Below are 20,957 nucleotides of genomic sequence, written 5' to 3' on the forward strand. Positions count from 1 at the left end.
CACCAAGAGCAGAAAGGAACAGAATAGTCACCTTCCATGCCAAGTGCATTGAGGTACAATTGGTAAAAAGGGGACACAGTTAACAATAAAGCAATGTGCCATTTTTTGTCATAGAGACAGGGTGTGACTACACTTTTTTTTTTTTTTTTTTTTTTTTTTTTTTCCTTTTTAACGTATCAGAAAGGACAACTGCTGAAAGATGGAAACATACCCAGAATAGTAGTTTATAAAATATAACAATTTTGAAAATATTTCCAGAAATCTAGAAACCAGTGAAACTGGTTTTGAGTCCAGTCTTTCAGTTCCCTTATTACTCTTATCTTAAGTACACAAAGGCTCTCTGGTAATGCATTATGTAAGATGACTCAGTTCAGATAGGCATCATTTGTTATTCCACCAAATTCTCTTTCAACCCACAGAAGTGAAGTATTATTGCTTGCAAGGATCCTAGACAAGAAGGCTGCATAAAGGTCTTTGAAGAGAAATTGTACAATATGTGTATTGTTGTTGTTTTTTAAATCTTTTACAGTTTTGTGGATATAGACAGGGACAATGACATGCACTCTGCCCTATATAAGGCTCTTTTTGAAACCATTACCTCCCGTGTTGTTGTCATCTCCACTCGCTTTGATCTAATTCCTTCTATTTGGGTAGATTAAAATTTTCTGCAAAAGCTAACTCAGCACATCACCCCAGCAAGTGAGTTATGGATGTTGGCTTCAGACCAAAGACCACGCAGTCCCTTGTGAAGAACCACTTTGGACATTGTTTGTTGTTGGAAAATCAACTTCAACCCCCCTGACTGCAAGTGAGAAAGTACACTCTGGAGAAGAAACACTCTCAATATGTGGGAGTTTGTAATGAGAACTGTGTCTAGGTCAAATGTAGGAAAAAATCAGACATAGATTTTTAAAATATTCATAAACATCTAGTTAAGTTTTATAAAGAGGAAGTTACAATGGTTTGTAGCAATTATGTACACACACTGTACTTTAGAAATAGAGCAGTAGGTGGCACTGATGGTATTAACATGATTATCCAACATCTGTGCTGTGTTGTTTTGTTATGTTTTGTCCAAAAGGCTGTTTAGTGCTTCTTACTAAATCCTGGTTTATAAACCTTAGTTTTATGAAGAGCATGGAAAGAGAATCAAAAGACAATCAGCAAAGTGGAGGATTTTTGTCAGGAAGAAAAGCCCCTACTTCAAGCTGAGAAACGCAGGAAAGAGAGGAAATGAAGAGCAATGACAGGATATTTAATAAAGTGAGCTCTTGGAGCTCACTAGTGTGGGCTGCCAAGGCTAGACAAACCATTATAAAGAAACTTAAGGAAAGTTTCTTATAAAGAAAGTTTCTTATAAAGAAACAAGGAAATGAGAAAGAGAGTGGCTGAGTTTTGTTTTATGCCCCTACAAATAAGATCCACTCTTTAAAAGTGATATACTACCAACATTTGTTTTTGATACTCTCAAATTGTACTCAATCCTCAATCTCAAACATATTAATAATAATTGTATATTTATGGTTATAAGCCCCTTGAAGGCACAGACTGATAGATACTATTTTATAACAGCACTACAAAATGTTTCCTATGTATCTGTTAAAATACTCAAAAAAAAAAAAAAAAAAAATCAGGTCTTCATGACATTTAGGTTGCTATGAAAGGAATAATTTAGTTTTAGAGAAAAATCGTAATTACTGATGAGAGGATAGTAACAGTCATGTGGCATAACAAAGAGCTAAACAATTTTGTTTTCCTACCACAGCAGAATATCTATTAAAGTAAAAGGAACTTGTTATTCAGAACAGCATAGGAATGCTTCTCAGTGTTGCCAACTGCTTTTCTTGCAATGACTGCCATTTTAGATCAGATCATCAGGGCCTTAACTGTTGAGGAATTGGAACCCTTCAGCTGGTCTGTTCCGATATGATACCATTTACCTGTACTACATGTGCTCTCCTGAGCTCTGCAAATATCATGAGAAGTGAGGCTTACTAAGCCCTCAGCTGAGTGTTCCCTGACTTTGTTAGCAGAAGAGAGATGTTGGAGGACAAAGCTCTTTGCTGATCTCTCTGATTAGCTCATTTTCTAGCAGATTTAGGGTCATTACAGAGTTTAGGAAAGATCAGGGAGTTCAGAAATGCCTTAGGGACAGCCCTAATTACCTATCTGAACTCAGCATCTTCAGCTGCAAGGGAACAACATTCGCCACTGCTTTGTACAAGTCCAAAAAATGTTCCACACCTCCCACATCCTATGTTCCACATCTCATGAGTGGGGAATTTTCCCCTCCTGTTGGAGGGTGGCTGACCCTTGGAGTGCAGCAACCCTGTGAAATGGCCAGCAGGGGGACAAGGTGGTGAAGCACCTTAAGTTACAGCAAGTCATATGACAACATTGGAATTTTCTCAGTAAAACTATGGTATAGTTTTGTCCCAAATAGGCAAGTAGTGCATGGACTCCATGACACCCCAAAAAAGAGTTCATACTGAGTGATCTGCGAGGCTGACATTCACAGCTCTGCAGAGCATTGTGACTTCTGCTGCTTCATCCAGGAGAGAGAATGAGAGTCATCCTGCAGACATCAGTTCACCACAGGCAATTTTATTTTTAATCCTTTTGGACTTGGCTTTGGAAAAAGATGCCAGGGTAGCTTGGCCAGAAAGTAAGCTGGATCCTGCAACTTGGATAAGCAAATCAAAATGTTGCCATCCCATTTAAAGTTTGAAATAAATGCAGCAGTGACCAAGAACTGTTAAATGCATAAAAGCTGTGCTACGAATTGCATATGTCATTTTCCCATGTGAGTAGAGATTTGGGATTGTTTCCCTTTTTAGTTCACCTCAGATATCTGAAATGATCTCTTCACGAAGGACGGACATTCAGCCCACATTCTGTGAGAGGGAGTCTCCAGACTGGTGCTGGGTATTAGACTGAAAAAAAATCACCAAGTTCTTTTGTGAGATAAACGTGTAAGAGCACATAGGCACATGTAAACACAATTTCTGAGAAACACCAACATTTTTCATGTGATTTATGATGTGTCTCTAACTTAGCACTAAAATGCAAGACTAACACTGTTTAGCCTGTCCTCTCTACTGTACATGGTGCCGTCCTCCCATCTAGAACACAGACCCATGGACAAAGACACAAACACTTTCACAGATGTACACACACGTGCATAGCTTTCACGCTTGTTTTCTGTGGTCAGCACAGATTGTGTCGTATTTATCTAGCTTTGGGATTTGTTAGTATGTTGGCGTAATTTGTGGTGGTTTTTTTCTTCATTGTAAGTGCTAATCACACTTGAGACTGAAGCCTCACTTGCCTAACATACAGGGAGTTTGCTTTTTACTCATACCTCTTCTCATAATCATGGTCCTTTCTTTTTGTAAAACATGAAGGAAAAAAAACAAAGGACATTCTTTTAGTGAGTGAGTGTTTTTGGTAGAAATGTTAAAAAGCTCAGGCTAGTTGCAAGTTCTTAATACATGTCTTTTATCTTGTGTGACCTTGGAGCGCTGGCAGTTCAGTTTCACAGAGCTTATCTTCATCTCCCCAAGCAGGCAGGACTGCATCACTTTACTTCTGTGGCTGCAAAGGCTTTCCCAGGTTTCTGTGCTTTGAAAGACTGTTCTGCAAACTCCTAAGTGTAGTACTGAAAGAGACATTTCCATTTGCTCTGTTATAGTATAGTAAGAGCTTAATCAGGAATAATAATAAAAAAAAAAGCTATCTATGATCATGATCAGCATTAAGATACATGCTGAAATGTAACCCCATTCAACAATCCACATGAACATAAATCCTACTCAGTGGAATATAAGGACTTCCTGTAAGGTGGGTATGGTCTTAACATCTTTTCTGTCTCTTTAAGAACCTCTCTATTGCTTTTGAATGTTCTCTATGCATGTCCAAAAACATGTTTCTGTTTATTCGTCTTCTTGTATCTTTTCAAAAAATACGAGAGCATTCAGAACGAGCCCAGTAATTTAAAAAAATAAAAATATTTCCTTCTACTGCATGACAGTTTACCATGGGAAAAAACAACTTAGTAAAATGAACAGAATGTCAACAAATACTATTCTAGACTGATCTTCATGCCGAGAGTATCAGGGACTACTCAACTGTTATATAGGGGTAGGAAAGTAAGTTTGATGTGATTCTAACAGATGCCGTTCATGCCTACTCATTCACAGTGATAGCACTGGAGATGGATAAATGAACAGAGACTTGATATGATAGCATTTCTATCTCATTGTCTGAAATAAAGATTTGGTAGCACAGAGAGAACCTGTATCATATAAAAGTCTTTTTTCTTCCCTTTACATTTTCATTTAGCACATCCTACAGAGCAAGAATTATGAATATTACCTTCCAGAATTTTCTGCTGATTGGGATCCACCTTCATTCTGTTTTGACAAATTTATTGATTTTTTTTAGCTCAGATGTTGAATGTGTAAACACAATTAAATAGGGTTTGAAGAGCTCTGGAAGAGGAGAGTGTAAGAGAGAAAATATTTACTTAGAAACCTTAGTTTGCACATCCATTGATGTGCCAGATTGTGAGTTGTTACTTATGTTTGCAGGTGAATTACTCATTTCAGACACTGAGCAAATCCAGGCCTCATAAGTCAAATCTCCAATAGACCATCTAAGTTAATTACTTGCATGACTCCTTTGCTTGCACAGTGTAATGACGCAGAAAGCAATGGTATCTCAGGAAATGGTTTATACAAATGTAGTTCACCACAGTGATTGGTGTGGATTTTAGGAAGTCCCTGTCTACTATATCTGAAAAGCTTTGAAAGTTTTGAATTATAAAAGGTTGGATCCAGAGACATGAATGAAAGGAGAACTGCTCGTGGAAGAAAGAAATACCAAAAATTAAATACTGCCCTGAGATGCCTAGTTATGCTAGTGTATTGTGTCCTGGACCACAGTATAAGGATCTGACCTAAATGTTTTGGGGCTCCTTATCACACTGACACTAGTTGAGAGTTCAGCATCTACAGACCACTGTGAATGTGCAGCTTAATTGTCTGATTTATATTTGTAAACTGAGGAAAACAGCATTTATTTGCAGCACAATGCCAGTGTGAAGTATGTAAACACAGCAACAGCAATTCTGTGGTCAGCTTAGCTCACAAGTCACCTACTTATCACAAAACACAGTTCTAAGTTAGGTGCTATGAAAGTCCTATAAGCGCTACCAGTCTAGCAAAATGAGTATGTAAAACATCTCCATCACTCTACACCTGTATGTTCTGTTTAACACTATTTCACTATTTAATCCTGCCTCCAACTCCCTGACCCATTTTTGTCCTCTGACTACTAAAGGAGGAGCTGGTACAACACTACAGATGAGCGCCGAACAAGCCCACCTCTTGCTTGGGTGAAGTCTGATTACCAGAAAGAGCACTGATGTTTTACTAAGCTTACAGTTTCTTGTTATGCAGACTAGTAATAAAACAAAGGATGCAAAGGATATCCAAGTAACTGAAGGTGATAGATTTCTGTTTAAACATACATGGGAGAGCTATTCCACAGCTATCCAACCGCAATGAAGTTAAGGTACAAGATTATAGGATAGGACTCATAAGAAAAAATATTTAGGTATAATAGATATGCTTACATACTCATTTGTCTCGAAGTGTGGATGGTAGAAAATTTGAGCTCTATCTCCTTAGTGTTTGTTTTCTTTGTAAAGCCATGATACAAATATAGTGGTAATAGCATACACTCAAGGCTAAGCGTAACACAGAGGACTACATTCTGGTCCTGTTACAACCCTGACTGTAACATCCCTCCTCTTTCTATTGTTCAATATTTGCTTGTCTCTTGCCTGACACTTGCAGAGTAGTCAGACTGCCTTTCTATTCTGTACTCTGTGTCTATATATGTGAAAGTTCAAGGGATCTAGGTCCTTACAGCAATCAAAATAAAATTACCAGTCTTCGATCATAAGAGTCAAGCAAGTTGTCCTCAGTGCTTTCTGAAGTGTTCTACTGCATCTCCTGCTTACTTTGTCATACTGTCCAACAGCACTACAGTATTTTCTTTCAGACCAAGGTACCACTTGACACATAGGAATGTGGTTAAAAATGTGCATCACCCTTCACAGGATGAAACAAGAACAAAATTCACGTATCAGCAAGCTATCCTATCAGCAAAACAGACAGGATAATTATTATGTTCAAAACCCAAAAGTAAATGAAAAGTACTACAGCAATATAGTCATTAAGGAATGTATATGTTTGATACAAGTTTATATTACGGATGAAATCCAAGTAACAGAAGGTGAGAGGTTGCTGTTGTTTAAACATATGTAGGGAAGCTATTTGACAGCCATGCAACTGCAATGAAGATGCAAGATTATATGATAAGACCCCTAATAACAAATAATTACAGTAATAATTAATGCAGATGGCTTAAAAAAAATCAGTGAACACCAAAAATAATCTGAAGAGTTTATTAATAAAAATCTCAAAATCACCTTCATGGAGATGCTTGTTGATACTGAAGTTTTGAACCAATCCCTCCCGTAACGCATACAAGGCCACTCTATTGTTCAAATTTCTCAGCTTATTTCCTTCATATCATCATCTCCCTAGAAGTAGAAATTGGTACAGTTAGGCTGCTGATGTACTAAGAAAACTGCTTGGCACACAGATCAATGTGATTTCCTCATTCTTTCAATTACCTGTTTCATCTGTATACTCTGATATTTTTTTTCATCACATGCTGTGCTTTCTTGTGATAGGAACAGCTGTTAGCTCTTCACCTGCTTAATGTCAAGGCACAAAAGATCTTGCAATACTGTTGATTTTACGATCACTAGCAAACAAACCTCTGTGGACTCTGAGGGGTTTAAGGAGCAGTTAACAGACACTAGGTGACAATTAGCTTCCCAGCTAAACAGTGATTCCCATGTTAATTTCAAGATATCACAATCAACTTCAGGTCTCAGCTTGCTGATCACAGAGCAAGGAAGGTATGACACTACTCTTTAATGGGTAAGGAATGCATGCTGATATAATCAGAGTCAAATGACAGTTTACTGCAGCTGAGTGAACTTTTTAAAAAAATTCCTTGTTGGAAAGAAAAAGGACCCACTCCTTGTTCTCTAAGAGAGCTGATGCCTCTGTCTCAAGAATCCCATGAAAGTAACATGCCACAACACAGTTTTGAATTAATGCATTAACTGAGTACAGCACAAGGAAGATCAAAGCAGGAAAAGAACTACACAGAGGTAACCAGCTAAATGTGCTCAGGTGAGAGTTGCCGGTGGATATATCATGCAGTCATTGCTAACACCACACCAATTGATCATGAACTTTTTTTTTAGTAGGAACTTGAGCTAGTCAATCTATCCAGGTGTGGAGAGACTTCCAGTGAGATCTTCACACTGAGTTCTGACAGCAGAGACTGACTCCCCCCCATCCTACCAATAGTCTGGCATTTAGCTTGTGATTGAGAACAGAATCTCTCATAAGATCTTCTTGTGATACCCTTTGTAAATAACACTGTCACTAGCATCCCAATACATGGTATCTCACTGGCTGTGTAATACTTGATATATCACAGGGTATCAGTTATTACACACTACAGAAAAGCTTGCTGGGTGTTCTATTTAAAGAGAAACTACAAAAGCTACCTACATACTTCTGGAAGTGCTTCCATCCACTACTCAGTGTTATGATAGAGCTAAAAAAGGCTCTGACATTGCTAGTGTCCACACCAGGATTGTCTTCCACAGTAATTTGGAAAAGGGAAAAGATTCAACTGAAATATTTTATACCTGACATTAGGTCCTTAATGTATCATAAGGCTGTATTATCAGATCCATGTTTACCTGGTTTTGATAGTATTGTCGCATACTAGAAGGCATTCACTGTTTTTTATTTTCTGTTTAGGTATTAAAGAATCACTAAGCAAACAAAATGAAAGTGTCGTTTTGACTTCCGCTTAAAAAATTAAGTAGCAAAAGGACCTTCCTGCTGATAAATTCATGAAGTCAGCAATTTCCAGAGGACAGAGGCCAAAAAGTCACATAATAAACATGAGCACTGAACACTCACAACTGCCCAAACCTCAGACAACTGGCTTAGCAGTGAGAATAAGTTTCATCTTTTATCTGAGCCAAGTTGCCCTGGCAGCTGAAAGGGCCAGCCAGACCCTGTGGTACAAGCTTGGTTTACAGAAGGCTGGTAGGCAGCCTCATTGTGGTCAAGAGCTTTGTCAAAAGCAGGAGACACTGGTCTCTTCTCTCTAGTGACCAGCAGTAGGACCCAAGGGAACAGCATGAAGCTGTGTGAGTGTCCTCCACTGACACCCTTCATTATTCCAAGTCTCTGCTCCCCCACCCCCAGATCTTTTTCATATTTCATGAATGTTGTTCAGAGCAAGTGTCACAAATAAAGGAGTTTAATTTTCAGCAACTTGCTTTTATCACCCTTTTATCTCAGCCTTTTATTTATTTTATGGTTATTGTCAATTCTGTAAGTGCACAGAAACAATTAGAAAACAAAACTTAAGGATATTTCAGGAATCTGTTCTCTTCTATAACACTTGTATAGCTTCCAAAATTGGACACAGCAGTTTAAGGCCCAAATCTATGACCATAAGACTCCAGCCCAACTAAACACTGGGACTTCAGTAATCAAGAGAAGCTTACTGATACAAAACATCACTGAAAAACAGACACCAGTAACAGGCAAGTAAGTGAATCTAACGTAAGAGAAATGTAAACAGTGTTTTTCCCACAGCAGGTTTCTAGATCTATAGGACCCTTTCTCTAGGTTTCCGTAGGTAGTGGTAAACAAAACCTTAATGTTGGCATACTTTTGATGGGTGGCCCACAGGGAAACCCCCTATTCAATTTCTACTCAGCAGTAAAGATATAAGAATTTGGGCATAAGCTACACTTAAATCATTATATGGACTGAAACTATCATACAGAAACAGCTTACAGTAAGACTGTATTAGTGAAATCTCACCACAGGTGACTACATTGTTTTTAACCTTATAACCACACATCTATCCTTTAATGTCTGCCACAGACTACATGAAAGTAGAATGCTTTATTTAGAAGAAACTAGAAATACCAGAAATAAGTCACTAGGACAAAACATGCCTGAAAGTTACTTTATTTGTTCATAAGGTCTGTGCGTTACAGCAAGCATAAGTTTAGCTACTGTGGACAAAAGCTCAGTCTGGAAGAGCATTAAATGTTAACCATGGAGATGTATAGTGAGTAGAGCGCCCACATTTGCACACAACACGCTGTTTTTCTATTGCTGGAATTTAACACTTGTGAATTACATATCTTTGAGATCTTTCTGGATGCTCCACAATGTATCTGCACTCTTCTTCAGCTGAGCCACCTCATCATCCTTCAGCTTTTGGTTGATGACACTGGTCAATCCAGAGGCACTTAGGACACAAGGCAGGCTCAGGAAGACATCATTCTCAATGCCATACATGCCCTGTCACAAACAAAATAGTACATTACTGACAGAAACCCATAACCCCAGATTTGCATGTCAAGAATCTTTCTGACAGAAGGTCTTAAAACCTGCAGAAAGCAGGCTTATTTTACAGCCTGCAGAAAGTTCAGTCAATGTATTTGAAGGTACAAAAAGCTATTATTTAAAACCAAATAGCAATACTGAAATAGATGACTTCAGGAATTCCACCTCTAAAAGCCTCGATTTTGTTTATATCCAACAAGCAGTTGACAAGTCTCAGAGATACAGGATTACGGTATGTTGCAGTGACAACTCTGTTTCCTGACTATAGAGGGAGCTGTAAATTCAGTTTGCTTACATTCCTTCCTCCATGTGGGATTATGCAACTAGTGCAGACTAAATGCAGGCAACTATATATCAGCTATACAGGACATGCTCTTCCCTACCACCTTTGCTAGGGGGTGTTTTGAGGAATCACAGCTGGACCTCTTTGAAGTTTACTATTTTTGCATGGAGATTTTTTTAATGAAGCTGCATACCATGCATAGCAAACTTTACACAAGAGTAATACAATACTAGACAGTACAGAGCACTTAGAACAAGTCTGGAGCCAAACTAAGGATAAGCTAAGAAGAGAAAAAAGTTACAACAGTAAGTTCCCTGTATAACATTTCAAGCTCAATACTTTTTAAACAAAGCTTCCTTTGCACATCACCTTGCCAACGGTTTTAGTCTTTTCATAGTCTAGTTTCTCCCACAATGAAAACATGAACTAGAAGATCCAATTAGCCACCATTTCTTACCTTTACCAGTGTTGACACTGAATGAACTCGGCACAAGTTCTTCAGCATGGTCTCACAGAGCTCCGCAACACTAAGGCCAATGGCCCAGTTTGTGTACCCCTTCAGCCTGATTACCTCATAGGCACTAAGGAAACATTGAAATAGTCACATTAAGATTTAGTATTCCAAAAAGTATATTGAAGACACCTTAAGATAAACAAAGGTTTCCCATTTGAAGAACTCCCTGATATGCTAAGTTTTAGAATTAAAACATTTAAGTCATTTCAGCATTACAGTATAACAGATAAAGTCTACATTACCCCATATGTATATTTACAAAACCCTATTGTTCTCTTAGCTGAAGAAAAGATTCTTAGATTCCATGTGCGAATATTATTTAGTTAAGGTAGAAAAACAAAAGAAAACAGATTCCTTATTCAAATGAGTAGGACAATGCTTAGATATTTCCAAATGTATTCAGAATGATGAAGTAGACATAGAGCTGCATACCACCCCGCCATCTTAATTGTTTTACCCTAGTGTCTGAAAGCTTTACACAAGCTTAGTGAGACAGGTAAATTAGGGACGTAAGTATCAGCTTTTTTTGTGATTTGTCAAAAGTTTTCCTAAGACTCACTCCAATGCTCTGCTCACAAAAACGTATCACCTTTTCCTACTGTCTTGCTCCCTTTGTACAAGGATAGCCATGTAAGAAGCTACTTGCACAAATGCAAGTGTATACTGGTTCTGTAAGCCCTGCACTACTCAAGTAGGTACATTGCACAAGAGTTGTAAGCACTGCAGGAAAATAAAGCTTACCAACTGAAATCCTGCATTGTGCTTAAACTAGTACTTTCAATTATGCAACCCCTCCTAATATGAGGGGCATTAAAGCTGCAACAGAATGGAGATGCAGCATGCAGAAATGCTATTTGTAGTATCAAATGCATCCATAGAATTCCTTAAGTTACTGTACCTTTTCAACCACTTGCTTTGTGGACTTCCTTCCAGTTCTCACTGTCTTGTCAGTTCCCATGGCAGGATTCAGCTCCTTGGAGAGAAACGCCTGCCACATTAACTCCACTCCAAACAGCCACTACAACACAGAGAGAGGACATAAGTTTTCACAGCACTTCACTGAGCAAAGCAGAGGATTACTTACTAATATAAACTTGAAATAAAGTCATAGCAGCTAGAACCACAATAGTTTGAAAAGAAGGTTTTCTATTTTAATTTAGCTATGGTTACTTCTGAAGACTCTGGGCATCAAGTTTGAGATTTTAGTACTGGTACAGATTAAACTACAGAACTTTGAGTCCTCTGGACAAGTACTTTTCAAGTCAGAAACCTCAAATTTGAGCAAACAGGCACATCTTAGTTGTTCAGCCCTTTAACACTAGCTTTATTCAAGAATTACAAAAGTATGTAATTGCTGTCCCACAAATCAATATGAAGATATTCTCCAAGAACTGTACTCTATTTCCCTGAATAACGGGATAGCAATATGCAAACTTAGAATACCAAGAGAAGAATTTGCAATTCTCTTCACATCAGACTCTCCCCTGTTCCTGCACAGTAACCAGGAAATTTTCTAGTTACTTCAAAGCAAAAGCAGATGAAAGTGAAGCAGAACAAGCTCTGTGTATACTCAACCAAGTTCTGCTTTCGTGACAGCACAGGTCTGGCTTCAGTTAGTACTGTAGTTGATCAGACACTACTTTAATCAAATGCAATGTGCCATTGAAGATATGGCTCCCTTACAAAAACAGTACTACAATTTAAAGCAGCACCCATCTTCTGGACAGAAGTTCTGCTGCATCTTTTCAGGCTTGAAATAAACATGAAAACCAAGATGAATAAGCTTCTTTTGATTTCATGATTTTCCAAAGTTATCTTTTGAAAACCTCTTTAAATAGCATGGAAGAGAATCACAAAATAAGGGAAGGAATAGTTGTTAGCTTGAATCTGGATTGTAAGCCTTTTCTATTATTTACAACAATCTCTGCCACTCACCTAGTACAAACTAATACTGCTTTCAGAAGAGAATCATGTTGCAGACCATATATTCTACAAAAACTAAGGATGAGGTGGTAAACTACAGTCCTTAGGACACAGGACAAGATTGGTGAACACTGGTCTTTTCAATTCAGGATTTAATTATACCTCCTGAATCACTTTCAAGAAAGAGGCATAGCTAGATTTCCTGAACGTTCCTGGACTTTGTTGTCCTATGATCTTAATTAGGTGACAGTATAGTGCCAGTCACTCAAGATCAGCCACATCTGTTTTCAGATTTTTATAACACATTCAGCCTCAGTCTGTAACACTGTTTTTTAATCCCAAAGTGGCAAAAACTGCTCCTTACCACTGGAATCACCATGTTCTCCTAGAATCCAGCCATGGCAGCTGGTTGGGTGGATACCAAGTCTCTCAGCCATCAGGTAGCGGAATCTAGCTGTGTCTAGATTGCAGCCACTTCCAATCACACGGTGTTTTGGCAGGCCACTTAGCTTCCATGTGACATAGGTTAATATATCAACTAAAAAGAAGAGCATGCATAGTAAATGAAACTGTTCACATATACCACAAAGAATGTTCCAGCAAGCACTTTACTATAAGCAGTAGGGCAATCAAGAGGACACAAAACACAGACAGGCTCATTGTTCACATTTTAGACCTATCCTATTTGCAGGATTAAGATGAATATATCACCTAAGTTCAGGACCCATCTAGCTACCACTCAAAACATATTAAGGAAGGCCTTTGGATATAAAATATCCTACCAGCCAAAACTGCAGGAGCTTTTTTTTGGTCACAGCTAGACCCCTAGGGCATCTGGAATTGAGACAGAATTCTTCATCTAAAGACAGTCAAGTGATTTCCTGAAGTAATGCCACCTTCCACTTCACAATAACAGGCAAGAACAATTTACAATAAAAATTCGAAAATTATATACTATGAGATTCATTCATTGAACACATCTTCATTAAACAGTTTCCGCACTGAATACCTCTTTAGTATGGAAAGCCAAATGAGCTCTATGCTTTGGCTGCATGTGGCTCTAAAAATAGTTTTAGAAAAACAAACCAATTAAGGTTTTTCTTGTCTGCTGCAACCTATCTCTGTAGCTCAAAGCAGCAATAATGATCAGACAACAATAAATTCTGACTCCAAAACTCAAGGAGAAGCCAGTTCTCAGGAGGAATGTATTTATATATAGATCATTTACTCAGGCACTGAAAGCACATAACAGGAAGGTGCAAACTGCACTGAGACTACAAGTGGCATACCCACTAGGCATTGCTTCCCTAGAGCCACAACTGGCACAGTTCCTGCCAGGGCCAGAGCAATCTATGTATAGACTATGGAGCTCCTCCCTTTCAAATAAGTACATTCACTCTGGCTTCCAGATGCCAAGATGCATTACAGTTCTGGTCACAGCTTTGTCATCTTACTGTTCATCAACAGTAGGGCTTTCCACCTGGGACAGGATATGGACAGTGTTAAGAGTTACAGCCCAGACAGATCTGTCATATTCCAGTGCTCCTGAAGTCCTTTCTAATGGGCTCACAGTAGTTTCCACTACACCCACTAGTTGTACAAGACAATTCCACACATTCTGAGAGAAAGCAAAGCAAAACAATTCCAGAAAAGCAGTGTGCAGTTCTCCCCCTGCAGCTACGCTATAGGACAGGTCTTTAGTTTGAATTCAGCCTTGCTAGAACAGGAACGATTTGATTTGTGACTTGATTTTTAGGTAAGTTTAAAATTGCCATGTTATTGTACTTGCATAGTAACTACTTGCTTGGTACACCAGTATTTAGTACTGCTTGTACACTAGCTAATTTTTAAACACCATGAGTTGGTAGTTTTACATGCACTGCTCTGTCAGATCAGCCTTAAAAGCAGTCTCACTTCATTGCCAGGGCTCTATAGTAATGGCTTTACTCTGATGTTGAATCAAGTTGAATCAAGCTGAATCAAGCTGAATCAAGCAAAGACAGTCCTACAGAGACTTCCTACAGAGCATACTGATGTTTATAAGCAGCTTTACGCATCCAGATGTCCAAGCTTTCCCTGTGCAATTAGTAGTTATTACTTACAAGTGAGCATGCATAATTATTATCTTTCATAACTTATTATATTTAGCCCACGATTTTTGTTCAGCACAAAGAAACTCTTCCCTGAAAATACAGATGTAGCTGTATTTTCTTACTTCAGTATTATTGCAATTGTTTAACAAGCATGGTTTATATCTTAAAAGGGTAAATTCTTCAATCTGAAGAATGGCCGTAGTATATCCAAAGATAAAGTTATTTGCAAACAGCTTAAGAGTTAAGTGAATGTCTCCTGCTCATTCAAACCTTCAGAATGAGAAACTTAAAGCTACCTACTTCTTAAGCCAATGCAAGTAAAGAACTGAAATATCTACCATTAGATACACTCTTAAAATGCAGACTATGAGTAATTCTGAATAAGTGTTCTACACTTTGTGCTCTTTATATTAGTTAACAACTATATAGCAGACATCCACAGTTATTTCTGACATGAGACTTCTATTTGAAAAGATTATGGAAACAACACTAGTCTTCCAAAACCAGAATTAGTTCATAAGTACTTTAGAGAGCTGTTTTACCTGGGTTGGAAACCACAAGAATGGTGCAATTGGGGCTGTATTTAACAATCTGAGGAATGATGAATTTGAATACATTCACATTCCTCTGAACCAGGTTGAGACGACTCTCCCCTTCTTGCTGACGAACACCTGCAGTTACCACCACAATCTTGGAGTTGGCTGTGACAGCATAATCTGCAATCAAGCATGGAAAAATACTTAGACTTATCACTAATTTCAGCAGCATCATGTTCACACAGGTATTCTGGGTAGTCTCTCCACTATGCCAATACTCAAACCTAAACATGAGACATCTCAACAGATCAGCACACAGGTCAGGAGAATACATTCAACCCCTCTGAATCTCAGTTCCACTATTCACATAAATGAACATTATTTCTTCTACAAAGTACTAGTGTTTCACTAGTAAAAAAAAAAAAAAAAACTATTTTACATAACTACCACCTAAAATAGTAAGTTGACCATTAGAGATTTAAGAAAGCTTGAATTGAGAACCATTCCCATTGTTACATTAGTCTGGAACCTGACCCCGATTCATAAATTTAATCATTTTGGTGCCCAATCCTGAGTCCTGATAATATCAGTAATGCTCCACTATTAGATTTACATAATACTAGCATTAATAAAATAATTTAAGGTTCTGAGGCTCACCTTTGTCTGCCACAATCTTATGAGTTTGAAGGAACAAGCTCCCATGCTGTAGATCCATCATTTCTCCTTTTAGTTTGTCTTCCAAAACATCAACCAGAGCAAGCTCATCGCAAAGACCCTGAAGAAATAAAATTTAAAAGGAACCAATATATTATTAGCCATAGTTACTTCCGAGTTGAGCAATATAACCGTTTAAGTGAATATGATACACATCTGGAAGCATCCACTCTATAAAGACAAACCAGTAGGACAGAACTACCTTGGTGCTACTACAAGATACACCAGAACAAAGTCACATGCTACTTCAGAACAAATTTAGCATCCTTGTTCAGACTTTCTGAAGTGTTACTTGCAGGTTGCTTTTAGTGTGCTGCTACCCCTTTACCAGTACACACTTCATGACTTTTCCTTTTTAGAAAGAAAAAAAAAAATGGCTGCACCTTTGAGTTATAAGAAGCCCTATAAACCCATTCAGCAGAAAAAAGAAAGCCCGTTTTAATGTTTAGACACCTAACACCATACTACTTCACAAATAATGTGTTTTCTTATAAAAAAAAATCTCTCAACTTATTGAACAAGAAATAGAACGGAAACAGACTGATTTTCCTCAATATTAGGAAACAGTATCAGGGAAAACAAACTTTAATTTTTCTTCCATTAAATCTATTACAATGCTGTTGCTTTGCAAAACAGATTTAGTCATATATGCTTGTTTCCCAACTTAACTGGGCTGGACAACAACATTATGTAGTCTCAGAACAGGACAACAGTGAAACACAGGGGTGGAATAAAGATTTTCTTCTATTACAGAGTTTTACCACCTTCTGAGGTAGGTGTTAGCTAACTCTGTAAATTCCACTATACTTTGAAGTTTTTTTTTCAGTAAATTATACTGAGAATCAGATTAGTAGCTCTGTTTTCCTAGATATCTGTCAGTATCCCATCTGAAGGTAGTTGTTAGGACATTTTTCTTTGTTGAAAGTGTCACATCAAACAAGCTTCTCTTTGGTTTCATATAAAAAGGGCAATACTAATTTCACATCAAAATTAGTTATTAGCATCAACCACACACTTTGAACATGTAACAGTATTTACTGTTTTCATCTAGAAAAGTGTTCAACAGCAGGTATATTTCACTTATTCAAGTCTTTCACTTCAGATTTAAAAAATCACACTGGAGTCCATTGCTTTTTTTTTTTTTTTTGCACAATTAGCTTTCACAACTAAGTTGACTAAGTACTGGAGGAAAACCTCAAAGTCTAAGGGAAGGTGCCCCTGCTCACAGCAGGGGGAGGGTGTGTGGAATTAGATGATTTTAAAGGTCCCTTCCAACCCAAACCATTCTGTGATTGTATACTCACTAGTTTACCCTGCAGACTATTTGAAAGGAGTGTAAAAGTCTGTTATTTACGTGTTATCAAAAGTATCCTTAACAGAAGTCACCAGCATTAAACTATACGTAATCTGAATCTCAAAAAAGAATGCATGCAGAAGTGTGATTATATATACATTTTTACACACACTGCCTAGTGATATTGTCCTGAGCATAGATCTTGCATCAGACTCTGCAGGCTAAGGAGCCAGTTTGCTCACTGAACTGGAGAAGTACCTGGAATAACTCCAGCAACTGACTTCAGGAATTTGCATCAACGTTGCCTAGGGAATTCAGCTTGCCATTAGCACACACAGAACTGAAGTCTACATAATCACCATCAGAAACACCTTAAAATATTCTCATTAAGAACAGTTGCCTTGAGACTGTAGGTCTTTCCATTTCTAAAATGGTACAGCAACAGTGACTTGTTTCTAATAGAGCTAAAAATAACTAACATGGAATTTTAGTGTCATTGAAATGTACATACTAATACTACAGGAGTAAACTTAACTTAGTATTAGCACATTAAGTTACATAAAATCCAAAGCCATCTAAAATCCAACTGTGTCCAAATATTAACACACAGGAAGCTAGGTACAAAGTTTAATGCTATGGTTTAACAAATCAGAAGACATTTTGGGCAGCCAACCACCTTGCAGAAGTTAGTCACATCTAGTTCAGTGACAAGAGTCACATTTCTGTTTATAAAAGCATTTTATATTACAACTGACACTTGCAAAAGAATAAGAATAGCAGAAGCTCAGAGGTAATGAACTCCATTATGCCATAATCAAGACTGAAAGATTTCAGACTGGCTTTTATTCTGGGTTCGGTCCATATATCTCAGCAACTGTAAAACTAGACTTCTGAGAGCACAATTTGATCCTGCATAGTGCACAACAGTGCACGCAGATGATGGATTGTAATCAAATTCACAGTAACTTACCTGATTTCTGGTCTGTTACCCTTAAAGGCTACAGCACTGCTTCAAAAACAAACAAGTTTGAGGAAAGCATTTTCTTTTCATATCTATATCTGTAGTTTTTAAGCAACAGTCCTCTCCCCCCATTACCTTTCAGCTTTAGTTACAAGTTACATACTTTTAAAAAGTTTAAATTCTATTCAGTACTTAGTTTCACAATGGCCTTTACTTACTGCCATCTTTTCTTCCTGCCAAGGCTTAAATATTAGCAAGTCAAAGTCCTTGAACATTTTTTCACAGTTAAAATCACTACTTCAAAATATGCATCCTCAGGATAATAGAGAACAGATCATCTCCAAATAAGAGACAACCGTTTCAGTAGCACATGCAAGACTTTCGATCCCAATGTTGTGAGCTACTTGATGCAAGATCTACCACTTCAAGGGGGTAGGGCATAAGCGTCTTCTTAGGAAGAAAGATAAGGTCTGTGGCTCCCACTCATCTTCTTAAAGAAGAACATAAGGAATCAAATTTAACTTGGTCACAGTATTCACAGAAAAACAAAAGGCAATGGACAAAGATCCTTGTTACGTGTTTAAGCTTTGGTCTAAGACCACAACTTGGGATTTACCTAGTAAAAGGTAAACAGAAATTAGAGTAATCTCTAGGTTCAGATTTAATTTTTGAAGACTACAGATAACACCTCTGTAACCAGGCAATACCAGCTAAAGAGAAATAAAGAAGCCCACTGAAGGCAGCAGTAATGTTTTAGCTCCTTTGATTAGGGCACAGATGCATTAAGAGCACGCTGCAAGGGCGCACAGTCCTCCCATGCTCTGCACCGACTTCTGGAGGGAGCGCCCACGCTCGTTATTCAGTGGCGGAGCTCCACTGGGCAGCCTCCGGCTTTGTTACAAAAGAAATAAAGGTGCGTATATTAAAAAGCAAAACAAAAAAAAAAAAAAAAAAAAAAAAAAAAAAAAAAAAAAAAAAGGAGAAAGGAGGGCTCGGAACAGGCCAGGTGCGGCTAGGGTTATGGCTGAAGGCGGCAGGGCACCGTACCTTTCCGAGGATGCTGATGGCGCAGGCCATGCCCACCTGCCCGACGCCCACCACCGTTATCTTGCTGCTGGGCACCGCGCTGGCGGCGGCCACGGGAGTCATCAGCTTCTCCTTCAGGGTCGCCATGGCGTCCTGGGGAGGAAGGCTGGGGTCAGCACGGCGGGATACGACCCCACAACCACCCCACTCAGTACCAAGCCCCCACCCGTTAACGGCCGCCCTCCCTCCACCCCCTCCCAGACCCGGGGCGCCCGATCCCCGGCGGCCCCGTTGGGCCCGCACGCACCGGCTGTGCTGCGAGCAGGGGGATGCAGAGCCGTGCCGCCGCTCCGCTCGGGGCCCAGCAATGAGGGATCCGCAGCGGAAGGGGCGGCCCCCAACCAGCCGGGCCGCACCGCCCCCCGCCGCCCCCGGGGCGGGCCCCAGTGCCATCAGGGGCGGTGGGCCCCGCGGAGGGTGGGCGCTGCGGGGGCACGGGGGCAGCTCTTGGCCCTCGTCTCTCTCTCTCTCGTGTTTGGGGCGCTTTGGAGGAAGCGGGGAGGGATCTCCGCCGGCCCGCCGCCACAGGGCTTGTGGGGGTGCTTGTCCTGCAATGGGGGGGATCCTTGCAACCGGGGGTCCCTGCGATGGGGGTTTCTTTAACAGGGGGTCCCTGCAATGAGGTCCCTGCAACAAAGGTTCACTGCCACGAAGGGTTATTGCAATGGGGTGCCACTGCACCAAAGATTTATTGCAATGGGGTGTCACTGCATCAAGGATTTATTGCAATGGGGTGTCACTGCACCAAAGGGTATTGCAACAAAGGATTATTGTAGCATTGGCCCACAGCAGCCAGGCATTGCCGCAGCACAAGGAAAGCTGGAGCCTGCTTAGTTTGGCCTGTACAACTGCATGGCGGCCTCACAGAAAAAAGGGAAACGCTGTCCCTCTCTGGGTTATTTTTGCTGATCAAGGGAGGGCACGCAGATGGCTGGAGTGAGTTTGTCGGAAGCCAGCCCAAGGTCACCTGCAGCAGAGCCCTATGTGAGCTGGAAACAGGCTGTGCAGTATAGCGCAAAGCCTCAGGCAGCACCGTGTTGGAAATAGACCCTACTTTACGCCCCAGGCTGTGAGCTGGCTGTTGTCCTGCTTTTGACTTCTGTACACATAAAGGACACTGCTTGTTCTTGTCATGTACATGGAGGCCCTCACATCTCTGAGTTTACCTTCACAGTCACGTAGAGAAAGTGTTCTCTGTTTCACAGAGCTACTAACTTTGCCAGGAGGAATGTTAAGAGGAATAACTGCAAAGAAAGAGTCGTGCACAAATAAAGCATTTTACGTTGTCTTATTCTGGGGCAAAGTTACTGAAGTTACAGTATCTGATTTTTTGTGCTCTGAGTTTTGCCCTGCAGCTGACTTCAGCTATTTTTTTTTGTGGTTGAATAAATCCTAATGGGACAATGGCATGCCTGAAGTCACACAGGCTTTGGCAAGAACAAGGAATGTAACAATGCTGTGCCACAATGGTTCCTCCTCCTACTACTTTCTTCTGCTCCTCCTCTAACTCCTTCTCCTCCTCCAACAGAAGGCCCAACCCACATCATAGTATCTTGGACTATTGTGCCATATCCCAGTAATCACTTTAAAATTTTAATATGTAGGGGCCATGGAATGAATGAGCCTGAGTCCCCAGAGTGTGAATGGAGTTTTGTTCCTTTTTAAAGTAATAAGCACATCAACCACTCTAAAGAACAGTAAATAAGATATGACATGCTTTTCCTCTGACCATTCTCTTGCTTTCCATTGCGATATTTTGGGCATACAATTTTGGGTATACAGTTTGCCATTGTTGCTGAACAGGAAAGAAGGAAGTGGTTTGCTGAAATTCCTGCAGGGCCAATGCATGGGAATCAGAAGGAAAGAATAGCAAAAAGTATTTTCTCCTGATGCTTGTAACATGACTTCTCTGTAGCAGTCAAGAGAGAAAGTAGAGGTAGAACACTGAATTGCATACATTTCCAATTTCACCAGGAAAAAAAAAATGCTGTAGATGCCTCATCACACATCATTAATTTCT

At 39.5% G+C, this 20,957-nt stretch overlaps 1 protein-coding gene across 1 annotated transcript; it reads right to left on the reverse strand.

The window, feature by feature from the left end:
• Positions 1-9,133: 9,133 nt before the first annotated feature.
• On the reverse strand, positions 9,134-19,263 carry LDHB (lactate dehydrogenase B). The gene is given in 9 exon segments (XM_032207495.1): positions 9,134-9,488; positions 10,274-10,397; positions 10,913-10,919; positions 11,238-11,348; positions 12,618-12,791; positions 14,889-15,062; positions 15,540-15,657; positions 18,899-19,030; positions 19,185-19,263. Coding segments are annotated over 8 exon segments (1,002 nt in total). The 5' UTR covers positions 19,025-19,030; positions 19,185-19,263; the 3' UTR covers positions 9,134-9,320.
• Positions 19,264-20,957: the final 1,694 nt, after the last annotated feature.

Source organism: Aythya fuligula, chromosome 1 (genome assembly GCF_009819795.1).
Source record: "Aythya fuligula isolate bAytFul2 chromosome 1, bAytFul2.pri, whole genome shotgun sequence".
NCBI lineage: Eukaryota > Metazoa > Chordata > Aves > Anseriformes > Anatidae > Aythya > Aythya fuligula.